The sequence below is a fragment of the Podarcis bocagei genome (assembly GCF_964188305.1).
Source record: "Podarcis bocagei genome assembly, chromosome: 14".
Taxonomy (NCBI): Eukaryota; Metazoa; Chordata; class Lepidosauria; order Squamata; family Lacertidae; genus Podarcis; species Podarcis bocagei.
Genome location: NC_138139.1, coordinates 29719375 through 29743345, shown reverse-complemented (window position 1 = coordinate 29743345; position 23971 = coordinate 29719375). Strand labels below are relative to the sequence as shown.

The 23971-nt window shown below is 50.6% G+C and overlaps 1 protein-coding gene and 1 pseudogene across 2 annotated transcripts; both read left to right on the top strand.

Annotated features, from left to right (window-relative positions):
* Nucleotides 1-2057, top strand: LOC308572776 (uncharacterized protein). Its single transcript, XM_081169154.1, has 2 exons — nucleotides 1-731; nucleotides 1228-2057. The coding sequence occupies exons 1-2, from the start codon at nucleotides 27-29 to the stop codon at nucleotides 1288-1290; spliced, it is 768 nt and encodes a 255-aa protein (XP_081025280.1). The 5' UTR covers nucleotides 1-26; the 3' UTR covers nucleotides 1291-2057.
* A 4380-nt stretch (nucleotides 2058-6437) lies between these two features.
* On the top strand, nucleotides 6438-9888 carry LOC308572865 (gonadotropin-releasing hormone II receptor pseudogene; annotated as a pseudogene). Its single transcript has 3 exons — nucleotides 6438-6976; nucleotides 8026-8227; nucleotides 9428-9888. The product of its transcript is annotated as a gonadotropin-releasing hormone II receptor pseudogene (transcript).
* The last annotated feature ends 14083 nt before the right edge of the window (nucleotides 9889-23971 follow it).

The window sequence follows — 23971 nt, the reverse complement described above, 5'->3', positions numbered from 1 at the left end:
CTCCCAGAGCCAGCTCGGCTGCAGCCATGGCCCACGGCTATCCCACTGCCCCACTCGGGAGCCCACCTCTGGAGCTGCCCTCCTTCTGGGCCGCCCAGCCTCAGCCTCAGTACCCGACGTGGGGCTGGCCCGACGGCTCCAGCAGCGCCTCCCCGGCCTCTTCTCCGGACTCCTGCGGCTTCTCGCCCTCGCCCTGCCCCTGGAGCAGCGCGGGCCTCGGGGCCAGAAAAGGCAGCGGCGGCAGCAGCGGCGGCAGCAGCAGCGGCCGTCGGGCCCGGCTAGGCTTAGGGCAGCGCCAGAGCGCCAGCCAGCGCGAAAAGCACCGCATGCGGCGCCTGGCCCAGGCCCTGCACACGCTGCGCCTCTACCTGCCGGCCTCGGTGGCGCCTGCCGGACAGAGCCTGACCAAGATCGAGACGCTCCGCCTGGCCAGCCGCTACATCGCGCACCTCTCCGAGCAGCTGGGCCTCAGCGAGGAGGCGCTGGCCGGGGCTGCCCGACGCCCCCCGACGGCGCCCGATCCCCTAGCTTGGTCTCGCGGCCTCCAGCAGGACCCCCTCGACGCCTCCTCCTGCTGCTGCCGCTCCCCTGCCTCGCCGTCGCCCCCCTGGCTGCTGGGTTCTCCGTCCTGCTCCGGAATCGGGGCCCCTGCCGAGTCCTCCACCGACGGAGGCGGGCGAACAGAGCCGCCCTGGACTTCGGAGCTCGCGGAGCTGGATCTTTCCTCGCAGGTACGTCCCTCGAGCCACACCTGGGCAGCAAGCTCCGTCCAGCGCGGACCGGCAGCGCCTTGAGCATGTGACCTTTTGCATGCAGCTCTGGGCCTCCTTCAGCTGCAAACAGCCCTTCCGACTCCGGCTATTCTCTGCTCCCCCTGGGCAGGTTCAAGGGAAGCCTTAAAGCGGGAAGGACCGTCGCAGCTCAGGGCTACGCATGCAAAAGGTCCCAAGTTCAATCCCAGTGGGATTTCCAGATAGGGCTGGGAGAGAAACCTTTGCCTGAAACCCTGGAGAGCTGCTGCCAGTCAGTGCAGGCAATACTGTACTGAGCTAGATGGACCAGTGGGTCTAATTCAGATGTTCAGTTTCCTGTTCAGCAGCTGAGCATAAGGCAAAGCAGGGGACAGCCAAGAACAGAGCGCTCCTTCTGCCCCCCTCCCTGACCACTTGCCCTTGACTGATGCTGACCCCCTACATTGCTCTCTCTCTCTCTTGCCTCTCTTTCCAGATTCTCCCCGATGAGCTGGTGGCTTTCCTGGAGGGCTTCCTTCCCCCGGCATCTCAAGGCTGACCTTCACACCCCCTCGCCTGCCCTGTGCCAACTGGCCTGACTGGCATCTGGAAGCTCAGGAGCCCAGTGGGGACATCGCCATAGCAAGAAGCGCTCTGGAGCAGAAAGACCCCTCCCAAACTGAAAGACTCTTTCTTCCCTAGAGGCAAGGACCTTCTAGGAAGCAATGACCCACAGAGGTGCCAATTAAGCTCTTCTGCCAGCTGCCCCTGCCTTCCCTCCCTTCATGTTGCTTTGGAAGTCTAAGAGCAGCTGGCAAGGTTGTGGCATTTGTGAACAAACTTTGCCCTAATCCCTGCTGTGATAGACAAAAGGAAAAGTCACTGGCATGGCTCCCACAAGAGGCATTGATTGCCACCAACGTGGAAAGGGTTAAAAAAATTAAGACCAGAAGAGTGCGGTCAGTGGCTACTAGCCACAATAGCTATCTTCTGCCTCCATGGAGGCAGGACATCTCTTCTTGTGTTCTGATGTATTCTGTCCTTTGCCTGCTTGGCTCTTTGTGGGCTGGCTTTGTGGGTAGGGCAGAAGACGTTGCTTCCAGTGTGGTGTAGTGGTTAGTGCGCTGGACTGGGACCTGAGAGGCCAGGGTTCAAATCCCTACTCAGCCATGAAGCTCACTGGGTGACCCTGGGCCAGTCACTGCCTCTCAGCCTAACCCACCTCACAGGGTTGTTGGGGGGATTAAATGGCGAGGGGGAGAACCATGTATGCCACCTTGAGCTCCTTGGAGATATAGATGCAGTGAATCAATGACTCAATCAAGCTCCAAGTCAGAACAATACATGGGGGCGAGATGTCGGGACAGAGCCTCTGAGCAAGTGCAGAATAGCTTTCTTTTTCCACTGACCTTAACAAGTCTCCCTCCCTCCATCTAGGGTTAATTATTGGCGTCTTCCCCAAGGAGCCTAGACCAGCATTTGTCTCACAACAGCCCATCTGGATCTCTTCCTGTTTTTTGGGGTGCTTTGGGGGACAGAATCCTCCTTAGTTAGCCTACAGACTTCTGGTGCTGTCAGTGGCTGTTGCTTTTCATTTGCCCTTTGCAGAATTGTAAAGATGGAAGGGACTCTAGGGGTCATCTAGTTCAACCCCTGCAATGCACTAATCTGTTTTGTCACAAGCCCACATCTCCATGACACTTGTGGGCAAGGTTATCTGGGGTCAGGAAGTGTTGTTCCATGAATCTGCTGGTGGCACCCTGCTCTGTTCTCCAAGAGAAGTGGTATTGGCTTCTCTGTGAACTAGACGGAGGTGAATAAATGTAGACTTAATCTTGAGTGGAGTAGACTGGACCACCTAGGCTCACTGGCTATCTAGAGCAGCATTTCCCAACCTTGGGCCTCAAGCTGTTTTTGGACTACAACTCCCATAATCCTCAGCTAGCAAGACCAGTGGTCAGGGATGATGGGAATTGTAGTTCGAAAACAGCTGGAGGCCCAAGGTTGGGAAACACTGATCTAGAGGACTGTGTGGCCTGGAAATTCCTATGACTCTCTGGACTCCTAGGCAGCAACGGATATGGCCTGGAGTCTGTTAGTCCACTTTTAGGGGTTGGTCTGGCTGCATTGCTGGAAGATGGAAGCCCACGTGGTCAGAGTTATCCGTTCCTTGGCAATTTCTCACTGACATGGCTGCAAAGTGATGGGCCACGATGCCCTTGAAGGTCTGGAAGCATCATCTGGAACCTGGTACTGAACACAGCTAGGCTACTGATGGGTAGAATCATACAGTCATAGAATTGTAGCATTCAAAGGAAGCCAAGGGTCATCTAGTCCAATGCTCTGAAATGCAGGAATCACAGCTAATAAGGTGGTGGCAAACTTACTTTGCATATTCTAAAGTCTTTGCTCAGGTTGCCAGTTCCTTCCCAGGTCCAACAAGACTCTTGTTTGAAGCCTTAATTGGTCTTCCACCTGATGTCTCTACCCCAATCCACTCTGAGATCTACCAAAAAATTGTGCTGCTTTCTAATCTAGATTAACAGGGCCTTCCTTATAGTTCACCCCCCAAGACCCTAGAGAGGCCCCTCCCTCTTCTTTTGCTTCCTTTTTAGAGGGAGGTGAAGGCGTTTGAGGGCTTAATTTTATGAATATTTCTTGAGCTGTTTCCCCCAATTATTTTTATTAATTTTCTAAATTATTACAAATCAAACTGAATTGCTTTAATACAATTTCTTAAAATCAGGTTTCCCGCTCCTGTTGCAAACATATGTTTGAGCTGTTCTTTTTACTTTTTCCACCTGATTTGTTGTGAGTCTGTGATAATGATATTGTTTCAATACTTATTATATTAATTGATGTTTTAAATATTTTTGTAGCTCCTCTGATTGTAGCTTCTACCCAGAGAGAACATGTGTGGTACAAATGACTGTAAATAAACAATCCCACTTTAACCTATTTGTTTATTAGAGGTTTATTTAACTGGTTCCAACTCTAATTCTGTGAACTGATTAGAGAATATTTGACAGTGAAAAGCAATATACAGATCCTGTGAATGAAAAAAACACCCTATGCAGTAAGGCAAAGACAGTTGGGTGGGGGTTAATGGGTTAATTAAAGCCTGTTTCTGCCCCTCCAAACCCAGCGCCCCTGCCAGGGTCACCCCAGACCTAGAGGGAAAGTTTTTACAGTCAGAATTTATTAATTTCATCCAGGAGTCCCGTTATTTCCCTTCTGTAAAACCCTCAAAACATAAAATCCGCTTTAGATTTAGCATATTTATTACCAGCTTTTCCCCAGAGGTCTCGGAACAGATTAGAACAGTACAAAATCAATACAATAGTCTGTAAACAAGACAGCAAACCAAGCCCCTCGGCTTCCTGGGACTAGCAAGAACCAGAGAAGCTGCACGTATGAACACAATCCTGGGCAGGAGTGGGAGGCATGGGGGGCCGCTCTGCTCTGCGGTGAGGGAAGAGAAGCCAGGCCCCAGTCGGAGGGAGACAGGAGGGCGGCCCGATGGCGCCCCTCGCCTCACCGTACATAACAAAGGCCCGGCAGCAGCAGCCACACTCGACGGGGCGGGCTGGACGTGCGCGGCATGTGCTCCTGCTGCCGCCGCGTGTCAGGATTTGCGTGAGCTCTCGAGTCCTGCTCGCCCCGGCACCCCGCCCCTACTGGCGACTGCCTGGCGGCTGCTTGAGCCTCTTCCCCCGCCCCCTAATGAACCCACCTTCCTCGCGGAGGGACTTGCTAATCGTCCTGGCGGAGCCTTTGAGATGCAGAGTGCGGTGTCCGCCCCGTCGGAGTCTACCCCGCTTGCGGGCCGCCGCCTCCTTTCTCTGCTCCTCCTCCGCTTCTCAGCACAGCTTGAGGGCAGCCCCCGGGGGCTCCAGGGACCCTCGCAGACAATCGTGTTTCCGTTTGGTCCGCCCGCAGCCCTAGAGAGCCGCTGCCTGTCGGACGGATAATAATAATAATAATAATAATAATAATAATAATAATAATAATAATAATAATAATAATAATAATAATAATAATAATTAATATAGCATGGGCATAGCCAGGATTTATTTTAGGGCTGGGCAGGCCTTATGTTGGGGGGCAACCAAGGGCAGAACCAAGTTATCTGTGATACAATTGGCCATTTAGTTAAGTATTTTTGTTTATTTATTTGATTTAGAGGGGGCAGCTGCCCCCTGCCCCCTGGCTATCCCATGCTATATTATTATTATTGTTGTTGTTGTTGTTGTTGTTGTTGTTGTTGTTGCTGCTGCATTTATATCCCTTCTTTTTCTCCCTGTGCATCATCCCCTCTCTGTTCAATCCCCACAACAGCCCTGTGAGGTGGGTTAGGCTGAGAGGCAGTGACCCTGATCTCTCCTGGGTCCAAGCCCGAGACTCTAACCACTACACCATGCTGGCTGTGATGGAGCCCTGGGTCTGCCTGGGTCCATCTACTCAAATTCTGGCATCGTCCCTCATTTTCTACTGAGATGCGAAAGAGCACCACTCTTCAAAGTGCGCCCCTTGGTGGCAGCAAACAGCAGCAGGACCCTCACTGGTGCACACTTTTAATGACTGTTTGTTAGGCCTTGCTCTACTGGGCACTGTCTTCAGGGACACCACCTGATGGCAGACCATCTCTGCGTTACAAAGATGTCTGCAAACATGACATGAAGGCTGGCAACTTCAACCCTGCTCTGTGGGAATTCCTTGCAGATCATAGCAGTGCCTGGAGACAGGCAGTTAGGCCATGTATCTTACAGCAGTGACCAGCGGAGGAATGACCGCTGAGAGGCTTGCAGAAACTGGTATTGAGAAGCTTTGCTGCCTAGCCTCCATTATGGCTAGTAGCCACAAATGAATTTGATTCATTCTCTTTCAAACCCATCTAGGTTGGTGTCCTTTACTGCCTCCTGTGGGAGTGAGTTCCGTAGTTCAACTCTGCACTATATGAATAAGGACTTTCTTTTATCTGTCCCGCGATCTTCCCCAGTTTATAGCAGGAAAGAGATGGCCTTTCAAAAGGTAGTATCTGCAGATGACCCAAGGCAAGTGGAGGTGACTCCTGCAAGCACGGAACAGGCTGACAGGGGTTCTCAGGGGCTACTTTCTGATGAGGAAAAAGATGCCTTGTCTGAACTACCTTAGCAGCTGCTGCAACCATTATCTGCGAGTCTCTGTTTCTGCTCTTAGCTGAGATGCAAAAAGAAACCAGCCTTCTTTTGCACTTCTAAACAGCCTTGGTATCCAAGCTGGGGTCTGTTTTTGGCTGCGTATGCCCCTCCCTCTGGGCCAGTGTGACATGGGATGGTATTAAGAGGAGAGTACAGAAGCCTCTGCCAAGGGCACTGAGCAGCAGGAAGGGAGCTGAGTAGCTGGGTCTGTTGCTGTGAAGAGGAATCCACCAGGTGAGCTGGGGCAGGTGCCAAGGAGGTAGAGAGGTGGGCAGAGCCTGAGGTGGAGGCTTGGAAGGGGCCACGCTTGAGCCAGTTGAGTCAGTGGCCCCGAGAGAGACAGCACAGATACAGCTGCTCCAGAGAAACATCCCTTCTGCCTCCAGGTGAGGCAGAAGGGTGGTGGTGGTGGATGGGCAGCAAGGGATCTGCTGGGAGAGGGAGTGATATCCCCATTAGCCTGCAACCTATAACTCAGTTTGTGTGTCTCCCCCGGCTGCCTAGGTGGAAGCGAACAGTCCCCACAATGACCCTGGAGGAGAATGCCAGTGTGGCAGAAGTCGTGGCACCCTGTGGCAGCTTGTTCCCCTTAGAGGGGGCTGTGGGGGCCAACGGCAGCACCGCGGCAGAAACCCTGAAGCTGCCCACCTTCTCGGCAGGGGCCAAGGCTCGCGTGGCCATCACTCTGGGGCACTGTGTGATTTTGACAGCCTGCAACGTGGCAGTCCTGTGGGTTGGCATTGGCAAGCCGCAGTCCAAGCATTCCCAGGCCCGCCTGCTTCTCCTGCACCTGGCGCTGCCGACCTACTAGTGGCCCTGGTGGTGATGCCCGTGGATGCCGCCTGGAACGTCACCCTGCAGTGGTGGGCGGGCGACTGGGCGTGCCGCCTCCTCATGTTCCTCAGACTCCTGGCCATGTACACTTCAGCCTTCATCACCACCATCATCAGCCTGGACCACCAAAATGCCACTCTGCACCCCCTGACCATCGCCAAGGCCTGCTGCAGGAGTCAGGTCCTGCTGTATGCCTCGTGGCTATTGAGCGCTGGGCTCTCCATTCCTTAGGTACTCTCCCCCCCCCCTTCGCCAACTGGTGCCCTTTCAGATTTATTCATTTTATCGCATCCCTATCAAACCTCTTTTCTCCATGGAGCGCAAGGCGGCGTTCACAGTTCTGTTTCCTGCTCTGCATTTGATCCCCACAACAGCCCTGTGAGGTAGGTTAGGCTGAGAGAGGCAGTGAGCTTCATGGCCAAATGGGAGAAGTCAGTATAGCAATAAAGGTACAGGGATAGTCTGGGAATCTGCAGGTCATGAGCGTAGTCAGGATTTGTTAGTGGGGGGCAGGCTTCATGTTAGTGGGGGAAGAAACTCAAGTTAGTTAAATATTTATATTGATTTACTTTTTTATGGATTTATGCCCATGCTGCAGGTCCCTCACATAATAATAATAATACAGTGGTACCTCGGGTTAAGTACTTAATTCATTCCGGAGGTCCGTTCTTAACCTGAAACTGTTCTTAACCTGAAGCACCACTTTAGCTAATGGAGCCTCCTGCTGCTGCGGCGCCACCAGAGGCCAATTTCTGTTCTTATCCTGAAGCAAAGTTCTTAACCTGAAGCACTATTTCTGGGTTAGGGGAGTGTGTAACCTGAAGCATATGTAACCCGAGGTACCACTGTAGTAGTACTAGTAGTAATAATAATAATAATAATAATAATAATAATAAATTATTTATACTCCACCCATCTGGCTGGGTTTCCCCAGGCACTCTGGGCAGCTCCCAACAAAAAATTATTAATAATAAAAAAGTGATAAAACACCAACCATTAAAAACTTATCTGACTTAGCTCCTTACAAAGCTCTCTTCTGCAAACTGAGTTTGAGTTGCACCCAAACTTCCAAAAGCTTGCAAGCCCCAGAGAGGAAGAAAAGCACCTTCACCAGGAGAGGAGTGTAGCTGTCCTCAGGTGGGATGGCTACTTCTCTCCTAAAAAGTTGGGGTAAGCTGGGGTGTATGGGGGGGGGGGTTGAATGCAGAATGTTGCAAGAGCTTAAAGCCCCATTTTCTCTCCCCCCTCACCTTTGGCGGTTTGCTGTTTCCCCCCTCAAGCTCTTCCTGTTCCACACGGTCACCATCAGCTCCCTGCAGAACTTCACCCAGTGCACAACGAGGGGTGCCTTCACCCGGCGCTGGCACGAGACGGCCTACAACATGCTCAGCTTCCTTTGCCTCTTCCTGCTGCTCATCATGGTTGCCTGCTACTCCCAGATCCTGCTTGAGATTTTCCGCCGCATCGGGTCCTCCAACTGCTGTGAGTTCCGCAGGGGAGAGGGGAGGAGAAAAGCCGGTTGGTGGCAAAGATTGGGGAGAGTGCTGAGGGCCATGTAGAGAGGATTGGAGGGCTGCATTTGACCCCTGAACCTGAGGTTTCCCACTCCCATACTAAGAATTAACTGATGGAACTATCTGCCACAGGAATGATTTTTTTGAAGGATCTGAAAAAACCCACAGAGGTCAACTGGAAGTTATTAGCCTCACTGGGAAAAATGGAGCCTTTCTCCATGCTCAGAGGAGGTCTTGTGGTTCTGATTCCCAGATGCCAGGGCAAGCAACAGGGCACAGCTCTCTCTTTTGTGCGTCTGCTTGTTGAGCTTCCCTGGGAGAAGGTTTCTGGAAGGCTGACCTTTGTTCTAATCCAGCAAAGCCGTCCTCATGTTTTGATGGACATGGGAAGAAGTTTCCCAGGCAAAGTTTCTCCTGTTCTCACTCCCTTCTGGTGTGTGTGTGTGTGTGTGTGTGTGTGTGTGTGTGTGTGTGACAGAGAGAGAGAGAGAGAAACCCCCATGCAGACCCCTAGTAGAGTGGCAATTTCCACTGTGGGCAAGGATACATTCCACTGTGGGCAATGTATACATTCAAGTATTCATTGCCCAGAAATGCAGAGAAGCTGGGGAGCAGAATGAGGATGCCACATTATCTGCCTGTATCATAATGCCATAATAGAAATCTATGATGCGACTGTATTCGGAATACTGTGTACCGTTCTGGTCGCCTCACCTCAAAAAGGATATTGCAGAGTTGGAAAAGCTTTAGAAAAGGGTAATCAAAATGATCAAGGGCACTCCAGTGAAGAAAGGTTGCAGCATTTGGGACTGAGAAAAGGCAAGCTGAAAGTTGGAAGATTCAGGGCAGATAAAAGGAATTCCTTCATCCAGTGCATAGTTAAACTATGGAACTCCCTCCCACAGGAGGCAGTGATGGCCACCAACTTAGATGGCTTTCAAAGAGAGGGCTATCCATGACGGCTGTCCTCTCCCTCCACATCTGGAAGCAGCAATGGAATCCCAATTGCTGGAAACCACAGGGGGGAGAGGACTCTAGAGCTTGAATCCTGCAGGTTTCCTACAGGCATCTGGCTGGCCACTGTGAGAGCAGGATGCTGCTCTAGATGGCCCCCCTTTGGCCTGATCCAGCAGGCTCTTCTTACAGTATCCTCTCCTTGTCTTTGCAGTGTCTGCCAAGGAGCTGCCCCTGCGCCGCTCGCGTGACCCCATCCCGTGGGCCCGGCTGCTCATGCTGCGCCTCAGCATAGCCATTGTGGGCTCCTTTGTGATCTGCTGGACCCCCTACTACTTGCTGGGCCTCTGGTACTGGTTCTGGCCAGCCGCCATGGAGGGAGCTGTCTCCCATTCCGTTGCTCACATCCTTTTCTGCTTTGGCCTGCTCAACTCCAGCCTGGACCCCATCCTCTACGGTCTCTTCACCTTGCCTTTGCGCCAGAGGCAGGGGGGCTGCTGCAGGGCGGGGGGAGGCAGGGTCTTCCTCACAGCTGCCCTCCTCCATCATCACCAGCTCCTTCCGCTGCTCAGCATCCCCCTCCGCCTCCGGCGGGGGGTGCCCCACCTCAAGCTGGCTGCACCAAGGGCATCGCTGATAACAGCAGCCTTTGAAGGAGTCTGCTGCAGACACTGACCCAGGGACTTTCACAGGGCTGGGTGGAGGCTCCCTGCTTCTGAAAGCCAGAGGCCTGGTCCTCTAAGCGGCTCAATGAAGAGCAAAGGTCTGCTTTCCTCCAGCTGGTTCCTTCCAGCTGTTTTGGACTATGACACCCACTCGACTTGCTCAGCATCATCTAGCTGTGCTTGTTCCAAGGGATGATGGGTGTTGAAGCCTAGAACACCTGGAGGGGCCAGGTTTAGGAAGGCTGCTTTGGGGGGTGTATTTAATGGGATAGAGCCAGCTCCCAAGCACAAACACGGGGTCCTCTGGCTGGAGAGCGGCCTGGATGTACAATGCAAAGTCACAGGAGAAGGAAAATGGCAGATAACCTTCTGCGCTGGAGGTTTGAAAACAGAAGTTGGATGCCCAGCTGTCAGGGATGCTTTAGTTGTTATTCCTGCATCGCAGGGGGTTGTTCTGGACACAGCGGCATAGGTAGCTGCTCGGATGCCCGGTGTGGTGCATGCGTCCTGTAGCCAGGGTCGGAGCAAGCCAACTCCAGCCTGGAGTGGGGCGAGCCAAGGCAGGGCTGTGTGGAGCCTCTCCGCAGCCTCCCCCTCAGCTGTAGGGTGGCTGAGGCGGTGGGCAGACGCAAGCCCCATGCAGCTCAAAAAAGCAATGCGGAACTTGCAAGCAGTCCACCCGCCATCCCCCCCTCAGGAGAGATGTGTGGCTCAGGCCCTGCGGTGTGGTGCCCAGTGTCCCCCGCCTCACCTAGCTACCAGTGACGTAGAAAGGGGGGTGCAGGAGTTATTTATTTATTTATTTTTAAAGTACCGTGAGCCCGATTTTTTTAAAAATATTTTAAAAACACATATTTTTGCCATTTTGTCACCCCCCCCTCAGTGATTACTCCCGGGGTGGCCCGCACCTACTGCACCCTCCTTCCTACGCCACTGACTGGACGGCCCTTAGCATCCTTTCCAACCCTACAATTCTATGGTTTATTAAATAGTAAGACAGAATTACATGTGAAATGAATATGTATGTAGCCAATATGTTCCAACGGCTTCATTGTAGAAGGCTGACTTAATTTCGGGTAGCATCCCTGAGCATAGAGTGGTACCTCGGGTTAAGAACTTAATTTGTTCTGGAGGTCCGTTCTTAACCTGAAACTGTTCTTAACCTGAGATACCACTTTAGCTAATGGGGCTTCCCTCTGCGGCTGCACGATTTTGGTTCTCATCCTGAAGTAAAGTTCTTAACCCGAGGTACTATTTCTGGGTTAGCGGAGTCTGTAATCTGAAGTGTCTGTAGCCTGAAGCATCTGTAACCTGAGGTACCACTGTATATGGAGTTATTTCTGTCTCAGAATAAACTTTAAGGTGTCATTTAAGGTGCGTTGGTGCTTGGAGGCCAGAGGTTCTGTGGGGTGTAATTGATGCGTCAATGCGATGGGGAGATTTTGAAAGGGTGGGACTGCACTCATCCTGCTTTCTCCATGGCTAGGGACTTGCAGCTGCCTTCTCCCCACCTCCCTGGGCCTCTTGAGCTCAGGAAAGTCCAAGGAAAGATGTCCTTCAGGTTCTGTCATCACCCCTCGTAGGTCCTGTAGGGTGCCTGGATTTCTGACAATGGCCTTGCCTGTTGCAGAAATCCAAGCACAGCAGCTGTGAAGTACCCACCCCCTCCTGTGGGGGGGGGCAGCATTGTTCTTGCCTCTTTAATCCCAGAGCGTTTGTTCCTGGAACCTGCTGTTCCCTGTTCTCTCTGAAGCTACCTTGACTGCTGCCCTTTCCAGCCGCTGCTCTCCTGTGTGCAGCTGGAGATCATGATTGGGCAGGTAAAGGAGTGGAGGGCTCAAGCTGAGACATCTCTTGCCATTTCCTCATCCTAGGCACCCCCCCCAATCAGGGGGAAAGGCGGTGGGTCATGGTGGGGGCTTCTGACTTATAAGCATGGCTGAGGTCTGGCATGTTCCCTTAGAAATTAAGGTAAGTATGGAGCTACTCCCAGCAGTAACTTGTGCAAAGAACTCTGGAAAATGTAGTTTCATGGTAGAGGGTCTTGTCCTTGCTTTTCGGTGCTCAATGCCAGTTTGTCCTCTCTGTGTAGTCCAAGACAAAATTTGAGGTGCAGGGTTAGTTTGGAGTGAGTCCTGCTAAAAGCTGGCTGTGACCCTTGGCCTCGGTTCTCTATCTGCAAAATCAGAATAATAGCGATCTCTCTCCTAGAGAGGACTGTGACAGCAAAGAGTAAATAGCAAAGCACCCTGTGAGTGGGGGCGGTCAGTGGCACTGCCGACAGCTTGCTTCCCCTGCAATTGATGAGCAAAGTCTCTCTGGGGGCTCTTGCAGGGGCTCCCCCACTTGCTGCTCTTCTCCTCCCCACTTGTCGCAGAGGCATGCCTCCCCCTTTCCATGAAATAAAAGGTTGTCATGGATTGTTTTATTGCATGGGATTGTTGTGTATTTTAATTATGGCGTATTGCTTATTCATTTAATACCCACCCTTCACCCTAAGGTCCCAGAGTGGGTTACAGCATTAAGAACAACATCGAAAACCATTTAAAACACATTACATCCATAAGAATAAGGTAAGTGCTACAAACATGCACCTCCAGTGCAGTGTTAGAAACTCAGATACCGCATATAGGCTAGGCGCTGAATGGCTTCTTAAACCAGAGTTACAGTCGCCAAAACAGAATTCCTAGTTGCCATTTGTGGGCCAGAGACACAGCTCAAAAGTTGTGTTTTTCAATACGACTTTTTGGTTCCTGAAATTTATTCTGCTTTTGCCGATAAAATATAACAGGTAGAAATTCTACAGGATGTGGTGTGTGGAAACAGTCAAGATCCAAGGATCCCCAGGCACACACCTCCAGGTGGTGGAGAGGTCAGGCGCCATCATAGTGCCTGGGTATCTTTACTTGGCTGCAAGTGCGCCTGGCGAATTTCGAATGCTGCTCCCGTGTCAAAAGCCAGGGTACAGAGGTGTGTCTCCAGCCTTCACCAAAAGCTGTACAATGAAGGCGCCAGACACATCTCTATGGGGAGGGGATGCCACAGCTGAGGGGCCACCACAGCGAAGGCCCTCTGTTGTGTCTTTAATTGTGTCATTGGTTTTCCTGTTTTGTATACGCCTGGCATTAAGTAGCATATACTTTTGTTGTTAAGGGACGCGGGTGGTGCTGTGGGTTAAACCACAGAACCTACGACTTGCCAATCAGAAGGTTGGCGGTTCGAATCCCCGCGACGGGGTGAGTTCCCGTTGCTCGGTCCCTGCTCCTGCCAACCTAGCAGTTCGAAAGCAAGTCAAAGTGCAAGTACCGGTAGATAAATAGGTACCGCTCTGGCGGGAAGGTAAATGGCGTTTCCGCGCACTGCTCTGTTTTGCCAGAAGCGGCTTAGTCACGCTGGCCACATAAGCCGGAAGCTGTACGCCGGCTCCCTTGACCATTAAAGCGAGATGAGCACGCAACCCCAGAGTCAGCCACGACGACCTAATGGTCAGGGGTCCCCTTAACCCTTACTTTTGATGTTGATGGTGGTGGCGATGATGATGGGATCCAGAAGGGGAAAGGGGCTTTCCTGCCCCTGCAGCAGGACAGCTGTCCAGACCTTGGAAGTCCTGTTGCAAAAGTTCCTCCTGGGCCACCTTAAGAGAACACTCTCTCTCACCCCCCCCCTTCTGAGGCACCCTCTCTGTGCATCAAGGAGTCCCTTCTTCCAAAGCCTCTGTGCTTGCAGCACCTGCTGTGCTTGGAGGTGGGAGGGCTCCTCTGCCAGCTTCTGCCAGTGGCCTTGAGAGAAGATCTGCCGGCTTGCTCATGATGTGCCTTGCGTTCTGTTCCGCTTGCAAGGCTTCTGCTGACGTCCATGCCAGGTGGTGGCCTTGGTGACAGACATCTTGACCTGGAACACTTGCCTTGTTGTGACACCCAAAGGCAGCTCTGGGGCGGGGGTCAGTTTCTGTTCCCCCCAACTAAGCTCCAGCATTTAAGTGGGACCCCTTCCTCCATGATGGCAGTTGGCATATCTATAGGTTAATGCAGCCTTGGCAAAACCTGGTGTCTCGATAGATGCTTTGGGCTGCAACTCCCACCATCTCCAGCATCATAAAGGTAAAGGTACCCCTGCCCATACGGGCCAGTCTTGCCAGACTCTAGGGTTGTGCGCTCATCTCACTCTATAGGCCGGGAGCCAGCGCTGTCCGCAGACACTTCCGGGTCACGTGGCCAGCGTGACAAGCTGCATCTGGCGAGCCAGCGCAGCACACGGAACGCCGTTTACCTTCCCGCTGGTAAGCGGTCCCTATTTATCTACTTGCACCCGGGGGTGCTTTTGAACTGCTATCTCCAGCATCATATACCTGTCTGAAACATTGGGAGGGCACCAGGTTGGCAAAGCCAGGATGTACAAACGCTGTCCTTGTTGCTCTTTAGGGGTAAATGCAGCAAGATTAAGCAACTCTTGCCAGAATCCAGTCCCTGCCCTGGGAGTCCTTTGTGTTCAGAACCCATCGCTGCCATAGGCTCATGGTGTGACCCCGAGCAAATCAGCCTCAGCTTCCTATCTGTAACATGGACATAATTGTGCTTTACAGAGATTTTGGGAGGGTGAATCCTGTGAGAAGAGTATTTGTGCACTGCTTTGAATACCAGGGACACGGGTGGCGCTGTGGGTTAAACCACAGAGCCTAGGGCTTGCCGATCAGAAGGTCGGCAGTTCGAATCCCCGCAACAGAGTGAGCTCCCATTGCTCGGTCCCTGCTCCTGCCAACCTAGCAGTTCGAAAGCACATCAAAGTGCAAGTAGATAAACAGGTACGACTCCAGCGGGAAGGTAAACGGCGTTTCCGTGCGCTGCTCTGATTTGCCAGAAGCAGCTTAGTCATGCTGGCCCCATGACCCAGAAGCTGTACGCTGGCTCCCTCGGCCAATAAAGCAAGATGAGCGCCGCAAGCCCAGAGTCAGCCGCGACTGGACCTAATGGTCAGGGGTCCCTTTACCTTTACCTTGAATACCAATTCAAAAAGCATTATTTGTTTGATATGATTAAGAATCCTGAACTCCCAAGGTCCTTATCCTAGTTCTTTGGTTGCTAGAGGCCCTTCCTGGTAGTGCAGGAAATGAGAAAAATAGCCTTCCTGTCGGCTCTCTGCTGCTTACTCTCTCATTGGGTTTCCTTAAATGGATTCTCTGCTCGAGACGTTGCTACTGCTGCAGCAACCACCCATCATTGTGGAATTGGGGGTGACTTTTGAACCAGATTCTTTTCATCCACACAAGCCCTTTCCTTAGGGATTGCCACCCGTCAGTCAATTCTTATAAAGGCTTTTCAGGGCTCCTGGCCCTTTAAATTAAGCCCTTCCTCTTTGCACTTTCAGCCTATTTTGCAGATTTTAATTGATCCCTTCCTCCTTGAATTGCCCCATTTCAGTGTCTTCCCCCTCTCATTTTTAAAGTTTAATTCAAAAATAATAGTTTTTTTTAAAAATGCAATTTTTAAAGAAAAGAATGAAAATAAATTGGCAATTAAAGACATACAAATAGAAACTGATCCATGGCAATTCACTGTCTATTTAGTTATGCAGGGTCTCCAGGGCTAATAAAGAAGTACTGTAATAAAAATAGTAGAGCTTGTAAGCAAGAAGCTTTTATTTGACATTCCCAGGGAACTTTTGCCAAATGGAATTCTTTTTGTGAGATGAGCTAGAAGGATATTGGTCAGGAGGAAGACTCTAGCTGGTTACCAGTGCACTGCAATAAATGTTGTGTGGAACCTGAGTTTTTATTCTGCCATCAGAGAGTGAACACAGGGACACAAAAATCAATGCTGAGGAGATAGATGGCTTGTGGCAAGTCCTTTGCAAAGAGCTCCCTCTTGGGGTCTGTAGCAGACACTTCTGCACAGAGGGAATTCTTACCGGGTGGGGTGGCACAGAGATATTTTGGGGCATTGGCAGCCCCTCAAAAGCACAGCCAACAGGCAATGGGACCGGAAGATATGGAACTGGGTGTGAATTAATGAACATACAGTAAGTAAATAACTGTGGGTTACTGTTTTAATATATGACCCCAACGAAGAGACTCCTGTGGGAATAAAGGTCAAGGATTTATTGCTTTTGAACATTGGAGGAAGACTATTGTTGACTTTTATTGATAATAGTACAGTAGTTGGAGAACTTCGTTTAGACTTTTTGTGTGGAAGGAAAAATGAATGAACTTGAGATGTCCGAATCTGAAGGGCTGGAAGTACATCACCCAACAGAACAGCTGGATGCCACCCTGGAGTAAACACCTTGAATATTTTGAATAATTAACACCCACCCACCCACCCCTATCTCTCTCTCTCTCTCTATCTCTCTATCTCTCTCTCTCTCTCTCTCTCTCTATCTATCTATCTATCTATCTATCTATCTATCTATCATCTATCTATCTATCTATCTATCTATCTATCTATCTATCTATCTATCTATCTATCTCTATCTATATCTGACAGCTGGAGAACTGGACGTCCTTTCTATTTCTATCATTTCCTTTTTCTGTTTTCCATTCCTTTATTATTTTTCTCTTCCTTTCACTTTGACTTCCCTTCCTTTGCTCTTGCTCCTGTTTTGTTTTTTGATGTCCTCTACTCTGGGTCAACGAGGAGGTGGGTCAATGCAGAGGAAGGTGATGGCAGGCTGGTGAAGGACCCTGTGTGAGAGGCACAAAGATTAAACCCTTTTGTCCCCTCCCCTTCAGAGAACTCAAGGGATATGACCTCATGTAGTGCTTTCTCTAGCAATCAGGAACTCTGTGAGTCTTAACCCCTTCATATCCTTCTTTTGCAAACATGTACAGCAGGCATCCCCAAACTCGGCCCTCCAGCTGTTTTGGGACTACAACTCCCATCATCCCTAGCTAACAGGACCAGTGGTCAGGGATGATGGGGACTGTAGTCCCAAAACAGCTGGAGAGCCGAGTTTGGGGATGCCTGGTGTACAGTATTGTTGTTTTGACCACAAATCCCCACACGGAGGACTTTTACCCTTCAGGGGCTGGATTAATGGAGGAGGAGGAGGAGGAGGAGGAGGAGGAGGAGGAGGAGAAGAAGAAGAAGAAGAAGAAGAAGAAGAAGAAGAAGCAGCAGCAGCTGTCAATGCATACCTGAGAGTCCCAGAGAGTTCTAAGGGAGGGCAGAGTGAGTGTGGTCCCAGTCACTGAAGTCTTCCCCCACCCCATGGTGTGTTGCAGGGGGGCGGAGGCAGAGACATGAGTCCTCAGGTGCTTCTTCTCTCTTCTCTCTTACTTCACACACACTGAGCATGCTCAACCCACCATCATCCCCATCTTGGCAGGAGGAGTGGGTGGATTAAGTCTGTATTGACAGCAGAACTCCCACCCACGGTTGTGCCAGTTTAGCCCGGAATTGCAATAATATGGAAGGGAAATAACAACAAATGTCAAGTTTAAATATTTTACAGTGAATGCGGTATATTTTGTATAACAAAAGCACTTAAGTGACAGTAATAACCCCCAGTGCTTTTAAAACAACCTGATTGCTACTGCTGTACAGCTACAAATCCATTCTTTTTATAGGAAAATACAAATATCTTCAGCATGTTTAGGATGTTCTGAACAGCAGAGCAAAAGACTAAATGAAAGGCATTATAACACAAATGGCTCACAGTCCTTTGAATGTTCAGATGGTCCTTGGAAGACGGCAGAGTTTTTCTTCCTCTCCTTCAAACCTTGAGCCCTGCAGATAATTCAGAGCAAGCCTTTTCACTCTGCGAAGTCCCCTGGTTTTTCTCCTAACCCGTCTGGAACAGCTCTTTCTCCCTGGGCTAGGCTGTACCGTTTCAGTGGCGCTGTCTGTCCCAGGAGAAGGGAACATGGAAAATAAGAAAAGCCAGCTGGATCAGGCCAGCGGCTAGGGGCAGCCCAAGACATTTTGGCACCTGAGACAAACCACAAAACAGCACCTGATTTGGGAAGAAATGGCAAGTAAAGATCTAGATTGGGAACAAGGGTGAGAGGAGACCACCAGCGCCTCCTATTTGTCAGGAGGACACTGTAGAAGTGGCATGGGATGGGGAGCTGCAAGGAGGCAGCAGATCCAGCCTCTAAGAAGCATGCTGCACCTCTTGCTGCCACCATAGCAGGCGCAGAAGCAACAGGAAATGCATTCCTTGGGGACCGGATCTGCTGTCCTTGTGGATCCTGCTGCCTGAGGTGGTTGCCTTATCTTGCCTCATGGGTGAGCCAGCCCTGCCAGTGTACCATCTAGCCCATCATCCTGTTCTCACAGTGGCCAACCAGAAGCCCGTGCTCTGGAGGGGGCAGGAGAGGGGCAACTAGTGTGGGAATGTTCAGGGATGCAGGAGAGGATATATTGTCTGATTACCGTATATCCGTTTTCCAACTTGTGTTAACAAGTTCCACAATTTAGCAGAGTAACATTCCCCTTTTTAAACTTGCAGCGGATGCGTTTGCTCAGGCTCACTAAAGCCTCTATAATAGCTGTTCTGGTATTTCCCCCTTATTCCCTCATAAAAGATAAGACACGACACAGTCTTCTATAAAAAGTATAAAAAGGTTTACTCACATATCATTCTGTTCACAATAGGATCCCAGAAGGCAGACTTAGCTTAGAAAAGTAACATACACTTGGAAACTATTCCATAAGAAAACACTCCCTTTGTCCTCTCTTGTCTGGAGCCAAAAGAGCATCTTTGGCTAAGCAGATGTTGTTTCTTCGATGCATTTAGTCAAAAAGGGAGAGATGGCTGCCCTGCCCTGTGCTTTTGTTGTTACCTGCACAGGTGAGGCCTGCACAGGTGAGGAAGTTTACCTGCTGGCTGGACAAACATTCCTCCCCATGTGTAAACATGTTCACTCTAGGAATGTTGTAGTTGACTGCTCTTGTGTTTCACATCCCACAACTAGCACCACCACCCTGCTTCCCCACCAAGCTACGTACTGAGCTATGCTCCTGCAGTGAGCTCCAGGAAGTGTAGCTGGATTATTCTCAAGAAATCCTTTGTGGGCCTGTGGTCTTCTGGGCTAAGGCGCCCAGGTTCAAGACCTGCCTGGTGCCCTCTGAAGGGTTGGTCGCTGTCTGGATAAGATCTCATTGATCTTCAGGCTGAGATGGAGCAAGTGCAAAGTTGTGAAGGAGACTGCTCAGTCGAGCAGCCAGAGTTTGAAGGTCAACCTCTTTAGGCAAAGGGTGTTGAGGGAGATTTCCCTGGCATCCTGGATATGACCTTAGCAGGAAAGAATCGCAGAGGGTCAAGCAGAGAGCCAGTGGTGGTGTAGTGGTTAGAGGGTCACACTAGGACCTGGCAGACCAGGGTTTGAATCCCTGCTTGGCCATGAAGCTCACTGGGCAGCCTTGGGACAGTCGCTTCCTCTCAGCCTAACCTACCTCAGAGGATTGCTGTAGAAGTTGAAGGAAGAAGAGGAGGCAATGTATGCCACCTTGAGCTCACTGTAGGAAGAAGAAGAAGAAGAAGAGGAGGAGGAGGAATTGGCATTCCCACAGAGATTACAGTTAAAGCTTTACTCTTGAAGTACCTGGCCTTCCTGTGGACTTCTCAGGCTGGAGCTGAGGGTGAAACAGTCATGTAAACTGGGCAGAACTGGTTTTGCTCCCAACAGGAGTCTGAACAGCATCCCTCTAAGACACAATTCTCTGCACAGCAGTTTAGAGCCCTGCATTTGACATCTTGACTGTATCTGTCCCTTTTAGTCCCCTCCTGCTCTTTGATCACCCTCTACTCATGTCTGGAGGCTGCTGGCTCAAGGAGGAATATGGATGGCTCTTGCAAGGCCGTCTGTTTCCTGCAGGAGAAACTGATTCCTGCCTAGTTGCTGGGGGCAGCTGAGGCAGCCAGAATAGGTTTCCATACATAGCAACTTCCCTTCAGATGCAGCAGTAGAGGGGGCGGGGGGGGGGGAGGAGAGGAAGAAATCCCACCTAAAATAGAATTGTGCGACAGCAGCTTCAAGTCCCTGGGGAAGCATGTCTCTGTTTAGCTATCCCAGTTTGAGGAAGCAGAGGGAGAGCAGCAGCTTTTCAGCAGAGGCGTACCTGGAGTCCCTTGCACCCATGGCAACCCCCAGCCCCAAATCACTTTACTGCAGTAGCCACTCTGCAGTAGCCTTCTACTGCAATAGAAATTGCTACATTTTACCTGACCCAGGTCCTCAAAGTGTCTGGAGTGAGGGCAAAGTGAGGAGGAAAGGTGAAAAAAATGCACACCTTTGTGCTGCTGTGTGGAAGGTCCCAGGTTCAATCCCCAGTGGCAACTCCAGGTATGACTGGGAATATTCCATGCCTGCTGCCAGTCAGGGTAGACAACACTGAAGCACATAGACCAGTAGTCTGACTATATAAGAGCCTGATGGATCAAGCCAATGGTCCATCTAGCCCAGCATCCTGTTCTCCCCTCCTGTGGCTTCCAGCAACTGGCATTCAGAAGCACTGCTGCCTCCAACTGTGGAAGTAGAGCGATAGCCGTGAATTTGTTTGATCCTCTTTTAAAGCCATTCAAGTTGGCTGCCATCACTGCCTCCTGCAGGTGTCCTGTGTTTGTTTGTATGTGTGTGTGTGAGAGAGAGGGAGAGGGAGAGGGAGTGAATGAACGAATGAACGAACGAGAGAGAAGGGCCATAGGAAGAGTGCAAGCCCTTTTATGCTGGTAGAATAAGGAAGATTCTGCCCTGTGATAGCAATACCTGTCGAACAACTAAAGCAGGGCAGAGTCATGGCCAGCAGGGGGCAGCAGAGTGCAAGAGTCACTTTTAAGCTGCATCTTCCACCTGTCCAGAAGACAAGCAATGCTCTCCCCTTTTATTTATTTATATTTTATTGAGAATATTACAGTGAATTCAAGTAAATAAGAAAAAGAAAAGAAAAGAAAAGAAACCATTTTAAATGCAAGGGGAAATGACAACAAAGTAACACTACAATATAATTAAGGTTACATAACTATGTAGTATGTATGTAAGTACAGTAGATAAATTTATTATTTCCCTCAAGTATACATTGGTTCAGGGTCACCCTGGTTTCAATAAATACGTTCCAAATACATTACATTTGTCCTTGCATTATCTTCATCTGAAAACGATCCGTTCGTGGGCTGCATTGATCAAGGGGGGGGGGGGTATTTTTGCCCTTCCCCATGAGTGGCAGGCCTATATACCAGTCAGAGACCTAAGGCAAGGACTGAAAACTGGCTCCCCACCCCCACCCCATTACTGCAACTCAGTACATAACAGTTTTGTTTGGGGGTGATCATGCTGGTGCCCAGTCACATCTGTGTAAAAATCTGAGGTTTTCCACTGTGGACGGCTCAGCAGTCAATTTGGCACATCTAAAAAGTGATTCTTGAGGTAAGCCAGAATGTTGCCTATCCAGCCAATAAGAAGGTCCCCTCTGGACATGTTCTAGCTCCTTGGGCACAACCTGAGAGTCAGTGTGGTGCAGCAGCTAGCGTGTCAGACTAGGACTCTGGGTAGAAGAGAGCGGGGCAGCTTGCATGCGAAGCCCTGAGCCGCCCGCCACAGAGCGACTGGGAAGCAGGTGGGGCCGAAGGGCTGAGTCAGCCGAGCTGAGGAATCCCAGAATTGCAGAGTTGATGCTTCAGTGGCTGAGCTGTCTGGTCATTTTAATGAGAGCCACATTGAGCTGATCCTCTGTTTATACACCCCGGGCAGAGGTTATGCAAACAGGCGGCTTCGCCACGCAGCTCCGTTGCCTCCGGGGCGCAGTCAGCAGAGGGGCTGGCCGGGGCGGAGGGAGAGAGAGCAGCCTCGCGCGCTGCCTCCGTGAGGATGAGCAATTCTTCCACTAGCCTCTGGGATCCTTCCGCGACCATTCTGCTGCTCCACCCTGGGCAGAAGACGAGAATGGTTGCTCAGGCCCCTGCCATGCCCAGCCCAGACTCAGGGCAAGTTCTGCCTATGCCTAGTCAAGTGTTGGAGATAGTTTCTGGTGAGAGAGCTGGAATGATTTAAGCTAGCTTTCCCCAACCTGGAGCCCTCCTGATGTTGTTGGGCTACAGCCCTCATACTGAGTGGGGCTGATGCAAAATATCTGGAGGGCATCACGTTGGGGAAGGCTGATTTAGACCATTTTCATGCACCACACCAGTAGTTCCCAAAGTGGATGGTACTGCCAAAGTGGAGAGCCAGTGTGGTGTAGTGGTTAAGAGTGGTAGTCTCGTAATCTGGGAAACCGGGTTCGCATCTCCGCTCCTCCACATGCAGCTGCTGGGTGACCTTGGGCTAGTCACACTTCTGTGAAGTCTCTCAGCCCCACTCACCTCACAGAGTGTTTGTTGTGGGGGAGGAAGGGAAAGGAGAATGTTAGCCACTTTGAGACTCCTGAAGGGGAGTGAAAGGCGGGACATCAAATCCAAACTCTTCTTCTTCTTCTTCTTCTGGGTGGGGATTACCTAGCGGGGTGCTAAGAGGCAAGGGGGTGGCAGGCTGGCATCGGAGGTGGTGATTTAAGGCATCTGCTAAGTGATGTGGGTGGTGCTGTGGTCTAAACCACTAAGCCTCTTGGGCTTGCCAGTCAGAAGGTTGGCAGTTCGAATCCCCATGACAGGGTGAGCTCCCGTTGCTCAGTCCCAGCTCCTGCCAACCTAGCAGTTCAAAAGCACACCAAAAAGTGCAAGTAGATAAATAGGTACCACTCTGGCTGGAAGGTAAATGGCGTTTCCGTGCTCTGCTCTGGTTTCGGTGTTCTGTTGCGCCAGAAACTGCTTAGTCATGCTGGCCACATGACCCGGAAAAACTGCCTGCAGACAAACGCCGGCTCCCTCGGCCTGTAAAGCAAGATGAGTGCTGCAACCCCAGAGTCGTCTGCAACTGGACTTAAAATGTCAGGAGTCCTTTACCTTTTTAAAATGACTTTAAACCAGATATTGGTAAACTGGTATCAGTGTGCGAAGCCCATTCACTGCATTAAGAATGTACTGAACAGGGAAGCAGTTCCTAAATGTGGTATCAAAGACTCTTTCTAAATACAAGCTTTGAAAAGCTGGTATCACTGGATCAAGTGCATCCATTTTGCTGAATCAATTAAAGTAAATAGATTTACTTGGATTTTGAATGAATGTGCACTTAATTGTTACACTTTTGAATTTTATTGCTTTATTATTGTCCTGAGAGGGTTGTGCAAACCACTATTCCGGATAATGCTTTTTATAGGGTAGGGGGCCCTGGGGATGAGTTTATGGAGCCAAGGGGGCAGTGACCTGAAAAAGTTTGGGAACCACTGCACTGCATCCAAAAGAGCCACATTTTGAGGTTGACCTTCACTCCTCCACCCTTTTTGCCACATGCAGGTTTGTGCCTGAGGCTCATCAGGCTTATTCTGCCCTCGAATGCTCCCCTCCATAAGGCCAGCCACGGCCTCAGAGGTGACGTTGAGGGGTGGATCTCTGAAAGTGATTCCAGCCCTGCAAGGAGTTGGACTAGATGACCTTTGGGGGTCCTTGGGGGTACAATTCTATGATTCTGAGTAGTTGAGAGGAAGTCCACTGTTTGCAGAGAAAGAGCATCTTGTCTCCAGCTCACCCCTGTTTAATATCTTGCAGTGGAATGAAATTTCCTGGCCTGGCTTTGATACTTATGAAATATCCGGACTCCCTTTGCTTTTTTGTTGTTGTTGCCCTCTTTCAAAAGAGGTGTAATTTCCTATTGATGGGTTTAGCAGTCAGACTGTGTGCTCAGCAAGGGAGAGGAATGGGAATGGGAGGGAGGGTTTTTTTTGTCCCTCCCAGGCACTGCCAGGCTGCTGGCCTCAATGGTTCTGCTGCCTCAGGCCTTTCCCTGCTCGAAATAATCCACCCTTTCATGGTTAACAAAACAGGCACATGTTGGCACACAAAGGCAACCTCCTTGTTTGGACAGGCAGGGCAGGGGTGGGTGCAGGGAGGCTAACTTGGGGCATCCATCTTGCTGGGCTTCCCCTCTTGAAAAATATGCTCAGTGATCTTTAAGATTGCCATTCTCAGGCTGCCCAAACTCATTCCACCCCTTCTCATCTCACGCCCTCCTTGCGTTTTATTCTCAGGTTCCTTCTCTAAATTCTCTTTATATATCACTGATCTAT

Coding starts and splice junctions, on each gene's coding strand:
- LOC308572776 (XM_081169154.1), top strand. CDS start 27: ATGGCCCACGGCTATCCCACTGCCCCACTCGGGAGCCCACCTCTGGAG. Junction 732..1,227: donor AGCTGGATCTTTCCTCGCAG/GTACGTCCCTCG, acceptor CTCTCTTTCCAG/ATTCTCCCCGATGAGCTGGT.